An 11,599-nucleotide genomic window follows, 5' to 3' on the forward strand; every position below is an offset into this window, starting at 1 on the left:
CTGCCCAGGATTGTGGGTGATCTCACGAGAGCTGGGCCATGGAAGGGAGGATACTAACTCCTCCCTCCCATCACTGTCTGAGATGCGCTCCTCCCCACAATTAGCGTCCCATGTCAAGGCTTGAGGTTTGGCTTCAGGTGGTCTGCAGCTTGTCCACATTAAATATTCATGTTAATTTTTAATTGTATTTATTGCTTCTTTTGCTTCTTTTATTGTATTGAAATTTAAATTCTATGAAATGTAAACTAATACAATAAAATGCAAAAGAAAGAAATAGAAGAATAAATAAAAATGCAATTTAAAGTCATATAGTACCAAGCACGGCACATTACAATTGCTGCAAGAGGCAGCTAATCATTAAGTGGTCCGCCAAGAGCATCAGCGATTTTCAAGTGATCTGTGGATGGAAAAAATTGAGAATCACTGTTATGGATAGTTTAATCCTGATATTTTGAAAAGCATGCTCCACCCGTCAGTTAAGTCTCTGTGTACAGTTACTGTCAGCTGCTGTGACCCCATTGAATTCTGGCTCTGGGTCAATATCAAATTCAAGTGGACCACTAGGATTTAAGACCATTGTTTGTTCCCTTTACATCCATAACACTTTTCCTATTTGACTTGAGTAGAACAGTCAGAATCCCACTGAGACCTATTTAATCTCTCCTCACACCTCTTATCACATTGACAGTAGCCCTTTTCAGATCTTCAAGTGAATATGTGCAGAATGTCTTGTGTGCATGTAGGCACTCCATGATCTGGAACCCTGCAAGTTGTAAATCTGCAGAATTTATACAAACAGGTGATCAGAAGGAGAGACTGTGATGCAGACACGATTGCCTCTGCTCCATTAGTTCACCAAATGTCTGCAGAGTGTTTCTATGTTTTATAAAACCAAAGGGAACTGGAATACTTTGATTTAAGTTTGTCTAATCATGCCAAATTAGATTCAGCCAAAATATTTAACTAGTTTGTTTAAAAAGTGGCAAATGTTAGGACGGGTTAAAAGATGAACATAGCCCTAGAGCTAAGTAGAATATTGGGAGCCATGAAATCTGATTAAATATCATTCTTTGGAGCCTCTAGGAAACTTACTATTATCTGTTCAGCAAGAATGAAGAGAAGTCAAGAATATCTGAACAATATGTATTTGGGGACTCAGAGTTCTCAAGAGGATTTAAGTTTCTATGGTTAATATATGAGCAAGTATAAATCTGGAAACTTCAGTGATTATTTTAAAGGAGTTATTCTATGAGACTCAAAGTTTTCTTATGGCATTATTTTTCCTTGGGAACAGGGGTGGAGAAAAAGCATTATCCCCCCTACACACACAAATGGTTTCTCTGCAATATAATTCAACCACCCAATCTCCATCGCACGCGTGCGCACGTCCGTGCGTGTGTGTGTGTGTGTTTAAGGGACAGAGCAGAAAGAAAAGAAACCGGCTTGTATGTTTGATAACCTCTGGTTAACTTCTGAATTGGTTTCTTTGGTAAGGTCATTGGAGACAGCACAGATAAGTGACAAACTAAGGAATTTAGTAGAATGAAAAGCTACCAATTCTCAATGAGAGCTGAGCATTTAGAATTGGAAAAGGTGAAAACAATATTTTGCTAAAACAAGAGCATGTGCTCACCTATACAGCTGTTTTGCTGCTGAAATGATGGCATCCTGTAGTCATTAAGTACTTCATTAAGGGCTTATTATGTACATTAATCATTACTATAAAGCAACTTGAACAATAGTTGATCAAAGTCTCATGTCTTCTGCTTAAATGTTAGGTTATGGTATTTTTGCCATCCATTTATATATTATCATAATGGCTTTTATTTTCAGTTCCATTCCTAATAACCCCTAACATGGAATTTGTCTTCCTAACACCATGGCACATTAAGTTCATATTTTCATTGAACTATCCATCATGACCCAGACATTTTTTCCTGAAGATTTTGTTGCTGCTGCTGGTGTGGTGATGACACTGCTGTGGTGGTTTTATTTGGCCCCAATGTGCATCATATTAATGCTTATTTGTCATTTGGGCAAATTCATGTAGACTGGTTATTCACCAACTCTGATGAGATTGTATTGGAGGCTAATTGAGTTTTCACTATCCAGCCAAGGGGAGGGAAGTTTGGCTACCTAACTTGTTTAATTTGGCTACCTAACTGTTCACCCTCAAGTGAAGATCATTTATTAATGTTAAATACACAGGTCCCAATACAAATTCATATACTCATACTCATTGTGTAAAGGATGCCCGGCTATCTGATCCTATTCTTGGACTCATCCATGTGCTTGAGTTACATTTTATCAAATCTTTGCAGCTAGGACTGTGACATTTTATCACTGTGGTCCCTTGTGCACCCACAGCTGTGGATCCTTCATAAGCTACCACTACTAAATATATACCTGTGGTTAGCTCCCCACTAGTAATCCCTATTGTAGTCAATCAGAGCTTAGCTTCAAAATAGAGGTGTTTCATGTTGTCCCAAAGTTATTTCAGTCCAGCCAGTTGATTCAGCTGCTATGAACTGTACACATCAGTTACATTATCTTTGCTGTGGTTGCAGTTGAGGGGCAAAATAAGACACTGACACTTCAGCTTGGGTTGAACAAGGGCCACTTTATTAAATTACAACATACAAACCCAATTTAAAGTGACCTGCAGAGGGAAAATCTAGGTGCAGGACTATCTCTAAGCAAGTAGCTTGCCATACAGCTCTTGAGCAACCAGTCCCTGCTGGTGCAAGGGCAAGCCCATCTGCTTACCCCTTACCCCGGCCACACCTTGTAGGTGACTAGGGGGTCCTTCCCACGTCATCCCCACCTGGGGTTGAATAACCCTTGGGTAGATGAGATAAGTTAGCCCAAGAGGCAGCCCATATCCTGTCGTTGAGCCACAAAGCCTTGCTGGCCAGGCCTCCAGAACCGCCAATCACCTCCAAAGGTGCTTAAGGGAGCCACCTAGCTGTCCTTAACTATTTCCCTTCCCGCACCTTCCCACCACAAAAGGGGGACAAATCTCTATTTAGTCCCCCTTTGCCCCACTGCCGAGAAGCATCTCTCGCAGACACCCCTGCAGGTCCCCAAGAAATAAATCGTTACCTGTGTCAGACAGGTGAACACCGTCTCCCCTGTAAAGTTCACCCTGCCCATGCCAAATGCGTGGATGTGGGATGGTTAACCCACCATGTGGAAGAAGGGCCAAGCGAATCCGTCGGTTGACCCTCTTCCGTGCCCGATCTATAGCCCGTGGATCCCATACTCCATACCGCTCCCTCCGCGGGATCATGTCCAACCATATCAGATGTACGCCAGGCCACCGTTGACTGATAAGCTGCATGTCAGCACATGCTTGAAAGATGAGGGCCTTACCCTGCATCAAGCCAAAGTCATTCCCACCGAGGTGGATGACCAGTACCTGTGGAGTAATCCACATCACATGTTGCTGGAATAGTGCAGGTAGGAGCCCCTCCCAATGCATTCCTTGCTGGCCAAGCCACTGTATTGTCGCCCATCTGCTCAGGCCCAACTGTGAGCCGGCACTCGAGTTCACTGCCCTTCGAGCTGCCCAGAACACCATGCTGTGGCCACAAATTAAGATTCATGTCTGCTCCGTCCCTGACCAGCAACCTGTCAACATAAATGCAATTGTTAAGCTTCCGCATTCCCCATCCTTCTAGAAAGGGCGAATATAGCCCTTAAAAGCACCAGAAGACCAACGCCCAACAGCCTGTATCTGTGCATGGGGAAAACCAAAATCTGCTGCTGTAGAAGCAGCTCCAATTCTAAATGAATGGGTACCAAACTGTGCAGGGTCGTGGCCAATCCCCTGTAAAGCCCTTTTCGTTAAGACCCAAAACTGGTAAACGGAGAGGGGTTCCCGGTTTGCATGGGTGAATAAATATCCCGCACCAGGCCCCCGTCTCCTAAAAATGCTTGCAAAGCCCGTACAGGGCAGAGGTTAGGCACTGAAGCCGGGGCCAAATGCATTCGTCGTCCTTTACACCTCTGGTCTGTTTTAGACCTTCTCAAGACTATACAGGCACCACCTCCGTCTATGGAGACATCTGTAAACTGGAGGGCACACCCAGATAAATCTCGCTTAGAGCACGCCACTACCTCTCCAATCCTGAAAGCCCCCAAAAAACAGCATAAGGGCCACCGCATGGAATAGCTTAGTTTCATAGCTGGAGGAGCAAATTGCTTCCCATTGCTCAACCATGCTCAGTAACATGTCTGGCGAAATAGGTTGACGGGAATCCGGTGGGACAGGTTGGTTGCGAGCCCACCCTGTCAACATGCGGCGAACCCTGAAATCCCCAGCATGATCCAAAAAACCACTGGCCTTCACTAAAAAGGAAGCCCCGCCAGCTTACCTTGAAGAGCACGGACTGAGATGCTACGTCTCCTGCCGTCCACCAGGAATTCCATGATGTGACTTACTGGAATAGGCCACTCCGGAGCATAGCCCTTGGCAGCCCAAAATTCTTGCATCACCCTACCTGCTCTCTGGTAGCTGGCAAGCATGCTGGGGGCAATGGATAGGTTTATGGCCCTTTCCGATTCCGTTCTCCAATCTCCCAAATCGCAAGGGGCATGGCTTCCGGCTGAGCCCTGGCCCACGGTGCCAACTGACGGAAACGATCCATCTGATTCCGTGACAGAGCATCAGCAACATTGTTACTAATGCCAGGAACATGCCATGCCAGAAACAGAACATTAAAGCGCAGGCATTGGAGAACGAAGGAATGGATGAGACCCATAACCCTGGCGTTCCTGGACGTAAGGGAATTGATAACTTGGACTGTGGCCATGTTATCACACCAAAAGTGGACGGTGGAGTTCTTCAACTCCTCAGCCCACAGATAAGACTGCCACAACTATTGGGAAGAATTCCAGAAAAGTCAGATCCTTGTCTAAACCTTCTTGCACCCATGACTGTGGCCATTGTCCCTTACACCAGGAAGACCCAAAGACTACCCCAAAACCATAACCCCTAAATGCATCCGACTGCACCTGTAAGTCAGCCTCTAATAGTCAGTCTTGCCTCCAAAAGGATATCCCATTGAAATCCTGTAAGAAGGAGGACCACACAGCCAGGTCAGCGTGTAATGCAGCTGTAACGCAAAACCTATGGTGGGGCTGTGAGAGCCCCACCATGGCATCATAGACTCGCCTTAAGAATGCTCTGCCAGGTACTATGACCCGGCATGCAAAATTAAGGTACCCTGCTAACTCTTGAAGGGTGGAGAAAAAAACCTTGGCACCCGAGACTTCTGAGATCTTCTTACGTAGAATAAGAAGTTTCTCATGGGGCAGCCTGCAGCATTGGGTTTTGGAGTCAATTTCTATGCCTAAGAAGGTCAAAACAGCAGCTGAACCCTCTGTCTTTTCCATGGCTAAAGGAACCCCAAGTTCCTCTGTCAAGTCATGGAACTGTGTCATTAGATGTTGGCATACACCTGTGCCAACGCTCCCCACAAATAAAAAATCATCCAAGTAATGCACCACCGAATCTAGCCCAGTCCGTCTTTTAATAATCCATTCTAAAAAGGTGCTAAAACATTAAAAAACCGCGCATGAGATAGAGCATCCCATAGGCAATGCTCGATCCATGTAAAATTTATCATCAAAAGTAAAACCCAGCAGTTCAAAGTCTGCAGGGTGGACAAGTAAAAGGCAGAAGGCAGATTTAATAATGCATTTGCCCATGTATGCACCTGGGCCACAAGAGCGCACCATGCGCATCGCAGTATCAAAAGAGGTGTAGTGGCCCATGCATAGACTGTCAGGAATGAAATCATTAACCGACTGTCCATGTTGGTATGACAGGTGGTGTATTAATCTAAATTCACCTGCAACTTTTTAGGGCACTAAACCTAAAGGGGATACCCTGAAATGAGGAAAGGGGGTGAATGCCCTGCCTGTACCTGTACTTCTTTATCTCTTTATCTGCCTGTACCTCTTTATCAATTTTCAATTGCACAGGTGCTTCCATGCCCACGAGAGATTTTAAATTGCAGGACATGAAGGTGGCTCTTGGGCCGTCATAAGGAATGCGGAAGCCTGACAAAAACCCATGTAATAAAAAACTGGCATCCCCAACTGCCGGGTAACCAGCAAGTAAGGTCCGCAGAACATGCAGCTTAATTGGGGAGGGGCCCTTTTCCTTGAGCAATTCCAGGTGGGGGCTGCTTTCTGCCCCCTTGTTGGTCGTTACTACCCCCACACACACGTAGAATCTATGCCTGGGGCAGGCACTGGAAGGGTGCGTAGCTCCACAAATGGCACAGTCATGTCGATAACGACAGGGGGTGCATGCACATACCCCCCGGGCATTAAATTCCCAGCACAACTGCCGTGATTGAACCCCCTGCCCCACATCAGCGCGGGGAAGGGTAGCAGCTGGCTGCCTGCTGAGAAGATGCCCACTGTCACACCTATCCCCAGTCATAGCCCTGGCTGCAGCCATGAACTGCAGCCATAATCCGGGTTCTTTTTTGTCCCACTGCAGAGACCCGTCGCATGCCACCCACATACGAAAGGCCTCATCGTAAGACAGCCAGCCCAGCCCTGAGAACTCTACATAAGCTCGATAGATGATGTCCAAGTACTTCAAGAGAGACAGCCCCCTTTGGGGCTGCCTTTCCATCAGCACTCCAGCATATATCAAAAATTCAGGCAGCCAGTTGGCCCAGGTACGGTCAACTCTCCGGCACCTAGGTTTCTCAGCATCACCATCAGCATCTTTGTCCCTATCCCTCTTGGGGAGTTCCCCATATAACAAGGAAAAGAGATCCACGTACTCCCCTTGCCAAATTTTATCCTTTGTAGAAGGGAGCAAGTGAAAACCTAAAGTGACTGATGTGTCCCCAAACGGGATGGCATTAGCAGCCACAGACCCCAAAGGGTCAGACAGAGCACCCAGACTTGCCATTGCTGTAGGCTGTAGCTGTTCCCCAGCAAGTGTGGCTGCGGGTGCGAGCCAATCAGCTGACATGGCTGATGTCAGCACCTGTCCAGTGCCGGCATGGTGCCAGATTTGGCTGCATGCAGCCTGGAGCGGTGGCTGGGATGGTCCACTAGGTTGTGCTCGAGGTGGAGTAGCTGATACAGCCACTGGAGTGCTAGCAGACGGCCCCCACGGCGGCAACCCCCAGCTTAACCCCCTAGCAGACTGAGCTGGGCAGACTCACCTGCACCCATCATTGGCCCAGTAGTGCATGGAGCCTGGCTTTCTCTCATGGCAGGTGATGTGATCCCTGCTGCTGATGTTATAGTAGCTGCCGGCCCCTCGCTCACTATCTGGCTTGGTTCAGGGGGAGTCTCCAGAGCATCCAGCCGCGCTAAGATCAATGGAAGCACATCCTTATTAATACCCTGATGCCCTGAGCCTGACATACCTCGAGACTTAGCCATGGTGCGTTGCCACCAAGCAACAACTCCAGCAGAGGGTCCAGGGGTGGCTTCAGGTTCCCAGGGAGGCGCCCCCACCAACTCCCCTGTGGAAATCCCAAGAGTGGGTGAAACCCTCCTCCCCCGCTCTAAAGCCTCCAGGTGAGCCAAAATAGCCTCCCAAGGGGAGGCCTCATCCTCATCTGAAGAGCCAGGTGGTGGGGGGGCGCTTTTGTGGAGGCCGACAAGCCTTCCCCTTACCTTTTGCACCCCCTTTTCCATTTTTAGGTGGCATTGCGTTGAAAATACTTGGTTACTATTATATCATACAACAATAGTACTCGGGATTATTATTATTGTTAATGGTGAATACTAATGAATCCCTTGCCAAATATAGTAGGCCACCAAGTAGTTATCAATATATGATTGTCAATGACTTCACAATAAAAGAGAATATCAGGGAGCTTAGTGAATTAAATCTTGCTTAAACTGGCTCTTGCTTAAACCACACTCAAACGGCTGCAGCAGCCACCAGGAGGCAGCGCTGCCGGAGGCACAGAAAAAATCTCCTCCCCCCCACCAGCTGAGAGGGGGTGTCCAGCACAGTCAGGCTGGGCAGTCCCCTGTGACGCGGCCTGCTACAGCTACTGCCACCAGTGAGGCACCAGCCGACTGCCTCTGTAATCTTCCCCGTCCGGGGAGATCCGAGGGCCGAAGCAGCCCACGTTCAAGACCTCAGCAGCCTGGAAATGCGTCCGACTTCGCCGCCACCAAGCGCCTTTAAAATGGCACCGAACACGCGGCAATGCAAATAGCCGCTGCTCTCTTCATGCTCCGCTCAACGTCCCTCACTGTCCCATGCTGTCCGTCGAGACGAAGAGAGGAAGGTAGGAGGGGCCGCCAGGCTTAAATAAGCTCTCCAGCCTCCTTCCCTCCTTTCACCAAGTCGTGCTTGCGTCACAGGCACGACGCGCGACTGCCCTCTTTCAAGATGGGGGCAGCAGCTTCGCCCCCATCTGCAACTATGCCCCACCCGTCAGCTGCGCGGCGAGCGGGGCGTCATATATTTTAGAAGTACTAAGTCTATAGTGGAGAACAAAATGAAATATCATTTCATCTCCTTAAATATTCAGATCCCCAGATGAAATAATAGTAATTAAGGTGTAAAATCTTGACTAGAATATTTATAATTATGTTCTCATTGTTCTTGCTTTATGAACATTACACCCTGTGAATTATGTTATTGACATTCTATGGAACATTTTGTGCAGGCTAGGACTGCACAAATTATCCACATAAATTTTAGAATGTCCATAGTAAATAAAGTTAGCATAAATATATTTAAATTGCTGTCATTCCTGATTAGATTAAGTCTATATCCAAGTAATCAGATAAATAGTTTGTTTCAAGAATTAAAGTGCTTCTTTATTGTCCTGTCTAACGCAGAGATTACTCAAATGTTCTGGCCAACAATTACCAAATTAATTGTATTTCATAGGTTTTGATCCTACATTTATGTTCATTTCTTGAAGATTTCAGCACCACAGGATGACTCCCATGTATGAATTGTCCATCACAGATATTTATTTATTTATTTATTCATTCGATTTATGAGTCGCTCATCTGGTCGGTTATCCGACCGCTCTGAGCGACGTACAAAGCAAAAACATATAAAACATCAAAAGTAAGATATAACATCACAGTCAAAATGTTCATCAAACAATGCTTACAATACTCAAAACAATGCTTACCAGTACATGGGTGGAGGAGATATTGGACTATGCATCAGTCATTTATTAAGATTTTTATAACCACAGTAAACAATTACATACATGAAAGGGAATTAGAGAAAAAAACAGTATGTCATGTGATACAAAGCTTTTACAAACAAAGGGGGCTTCTAATAAATTAGTTCACAAAATGTGCTGCTAGTCATCAAATGTACAGTGTAGAAAGTTTTCAATCAATTGCACATGTGTATAAATGATGCCTTAGAATTATACCTGTGTTTGATGTGGAAACTCCCATTCGTATTTCAAGAGGCATCAGTTATAATATTTAAATGGAATTAGATTCCTGAACCTGTATAATTGGTGTGGGCTAAAAGCCATTTGGCCCTAGCTCTCCCAGTCTTATCTTTATTTATTTATTATTTATTATTTGATTTATATCCCGCCCTTCCTCCCAGTAGGAGCCCAGGGCAGCATATATATCTTTCGCATACAGACCTTCACGTTTCAAAACCTAGATTTTGTCAGGGAAGAAGAAAAAAACTGCTTCTCTTATGAAGTGAGGGCAAACCAGGACTGACTTATTCAGGAGTTGAAATGCAGGATGTAAGCTGTACTAAATCAACATTATCTTGATCACACATAAAATTATACTGAATAACAGGAGGCCACATCAATTTATAGTAATAATTATTGTATTTATGGCTTGACTAACTTGCTCTGGTTTGTTTTCAATACCAAATTATTATTTCATAGCCATATTTTATTTATTTGTTTGTTTGTTTGTTTATTGCATTTGTATACCGTCCTATAGACTAAGCTCTCTGGGCGGTTTACAATTAAAAACATTAAAAACAAATATACAAATGTAAAAACACATTTTTTAAAAAGCAATTTAAAAACACATGCTAAAATGCCTGGGAGAAGAGAAATTTGCGAAGATGAATAAGAACCCAGCATTAATCCCTTTGATCCTTTGAGAGAGACAGGGATGTTCAGCTACACATTTGTAACAGCAAAGGGGTGGACAAGTTGCTTAACACTTGAATCGGCCAACTATATGTACAGTTGCCAACTTTTCAACTAGCCTCTGTAGCTGTGGCTCTAGTAGGAGTCAAGCTTTCCAGGGCATGGTGAGAACATTTAGTTATCACCCCGCCATGGAAAATTTCACCTGCTCGTAGATGCAACTCAAGCAATTTTGAGCAAAGAGTTGTGGCTCAGCTGACAAAACTGAAGAGTCCTGGTTCAAATCCCATGAAGTTTTCTCATTGACCTTGGGCAAGTTCTGTCTTTCAGCTTAAGCTACCTCGCAGGCTTGTAGTGAGGATAAAAGCAGTTCATACACTAAGGAGAGCTGCAGAAATGATTAACAGTCCTTATTTTTATTACTGATGTAACATGATTTCATTCTCACTTTATTCTTTTATTCTTTCTCCCACAGGTGTGATAGCTGTTGTGATATTCATTCTGCTTTGCATTGCTGCCATAGCTGTACGGATTTATAAAAAGAAAAGTGTATATAAAAAAAAGGAGGTGAAAGGATCAGAAAATGAGGACACTGCTGAGGCTGCCCTGAAAAGTGAGCTCAGCGTGCAAAACACAGTCAATGAAAGTCAAAAGGAGTACTTTTTCTAATTCACCTTTATGATTTACTTTATATAATGGTGTGACAGTATGACTTTCTTGCTAAGCCAGGGGCTCTCGATGGACAAAAATAAAAAAAATAAAAGCTGTTGCACTCAAAGGACACAGAAAATGGATCTAAAACCTTTTAAACTGCGTATGTTCAGTCTCGTCAATTGCTATAGGAGGCCTCTTTAAATGACCTGCATTCCTTAGCTATTATAACGTAAAAGCATTTTATGTAACAGTGAATTAGATATTGTAACCAATTTCATTGCTGGTAGTTTTTGGCTGTTCTGCTGTGACTTTCTAGAATGGTGCATTCTGACCATGGGTTGTGAATGGGGAAAATCATAATGCAGTTGTTGTTCCTTCCTCTTCTCCTCCCCACCCCACCCCTCCCAGTCTTTCTCTTTAGAGATTTGTTTTTCAGGAACGTTGTTCAAATGAACTGTAATGTTTTACTTTAAACATTTGGGTTATAATCCAAAGCAGAGTTAAGTATGATTACTAAGACCATTGAATTAATAGTCTTATAGTGCCTATCTCTATATTGGATTCTGACCTGGATATAATACTTTCTAGTATCCGTTCAAATGACTGGTATTGAAAATGTTATTTCCATTCACTTCTGGCCAGTTTCGGTGTTTGTAGCTTAAACACACACATACAAACATACACACAAAATCACCCCATGTGCTGCTATCCTTGTCATCATTTTTGCCCACAAGTCAATATGTATTTCTATCTGAGGAATACCGAGACTGAACACAGAGTTACTCTGTAGCAGGGGCTGCCAACCTTTTTGAGCCAGTGGGCACATTTGAAATTTTGAGAGAGAGCCATGG

At 44.5% G+C, this 11,599-nt stretch overlaps 1 protein-coding gene across 1 annotated transcript in view; it reads left to right on the top strand.

Moving 5' to 3' along the window:
• CNTNAP4 (contactin associated protein family member 4) overlaps window positions 1-11,179 on the top strand; it is a 466,116-nt gene extending 454,937 nt beyond the window's left edge. The window contains exon 24 of the mRNA XM_061626204.1: window positions 10,570-11,179. Within this exon, the coding sequence (XP_061482188.1) occupies window positions 10,570-10,763 (194 nt within the window). The 3' untranslated portion in view covers window positions 10,764-11,179. The remainder of the gene's footprint in view (window positions 1-10,569) is intronic.
• The last annotated feature ends 420 nt before the right edge of the window (window positions 11,180-11,599 follow it).

This window comes from Rhineura floridana, chromosome 1 (genome assembly GCF_030035675.1).
Source record: "Rhineura floridana isolate rRhiFlo1 chromosome 1, rRhiFlo1.hap2, whole genome shotgun sequence".
Classification (NCBI taxonomy): domain Eukaryota; kingdom Metazoa; phylum Chordata; class Lepidosauria; order Squamata; family Rhineuridae; genus Rhineura; species Rhineura floridana.